Source organism: Onychostruthus taczanowskii, unplaced genomic scaffold (genome assembly GCF_017590055.1).
Source record: "Onychostruthus taczanowskii isolate IOZ18803 unplaced genomic scaffold, ASM1759005v1 scaffold579, whole genome shotgun sequence".
Classification (NCBI taxonomy): domain Eukaryota; kingdom Metazoa; phylum Chordata; class Aves; order Passeriformes; family Passeridae; genus Onychostruthus; species Onychostruthus taczanowskii.
In genome coordinates this window covers 491-1,432 of record NW_024503446.1, presented here as the reverse complement: position 1 = coordinate 1,432, position 942 = coordinate 491, and the positions used below count along the sequence as shown (strand labels likewise).

General features: G+C 64.9%; 1 protein-coding gene across 1 annotated transcript in view; it reads right to left on the bottom strand.

Moving 5' to 3' along the window:
• Positions 1-706, bottom strand: part of LOC121343098 (pre-mRNA-splicing factor ATP-dependent RNA helicase DHX16-like) — a gene marked incomplete at its 5' end in the record, with an annotated part of 15,625 nt that extends 14,919 nt beyond the window's left edge. Inside the window, one exon of the mRNA XM_041417950.1 lies at positions 596-706. Within this exon, the coding sequence (XP_041273884.1) occupies positions 596-706 (111 nt within the window). The remainder of the gene's footprint in view (positions 1-595) is intronic.
• Positions 707-942: the final 236 nt, after the last annotated feature.

The window sequence follows — 942 nt, the reverse complement described above, 5'->3', positions numbered from 1 at the left end:
GGGGGATGGGGACAGGGACACGGGGATGGGGACAGGGACACGGGGATGAGGACACAGAGATGGGGACATGGGAACATGGGGACATTGACGTGGGGATGGGGACAGGGACATGGTATGGGGACATGGGATGGGGACATGGGGACATGGATGGGGACGGGACGTGGGGACAGGGACACGGGGACAGGGATGTGGGGATGGGGACACAGGGAATGGGGACGTGGGGATGGGGACATGGGGGTGGGGACAGGGGAACAGGGACATGGGAACACAGGGACAAGGACATGGGGACATGGATGGAGACAGGGGGATAAGGACATGGGGATGGGGACATGGACATGGGGACACAGGGATGGGGGCATGAGGACAGGGACGTGGGGACGGGGATATGGGGACAGGGACAGGGATGGGGACATGGACATGGGGATGGGGACAGCGAGACACAGACATGGGGACAACGAGGAGAGGGACACAGGGATGGACATGGGGATGGACATGAGGACAGGAACAGGGGAATAAGGACAGAGACAGGGGGATGGCCGTGGGGACAGGGAGAAGAACATGTCCCCAGTGTCCCCTGTTCTCTCCCCAGTGTCACCTCGTTGCCCAGCTTTGTCCCCATCTCCACGGCCACCCTGGCGGCCACGCTCATGGCGGCCACGCGCCGCGGCTGCGTCACCCCGATCTTCAGCCCCCCCCGCGTGTAGCCCTGGGGACAGCGGGGACAGGGGGGTCACGGGGGGGTCACGGGGGGGTGACAGAGACCCCCGAGCCCCGAGTGACCCCCCCCGGACCTGAACTGACCCCAAAAACGAGACCCGAGCAGCGCGAACCCCCCCGGACCCCGAACAGCTCAAATCCCCAATTCACACCAAGTTCACCCCAGTCCCACCAGTAACCACCCACTGCCAGTGGCGCTCGGCCTCGGGGACATCCTGGGGACAG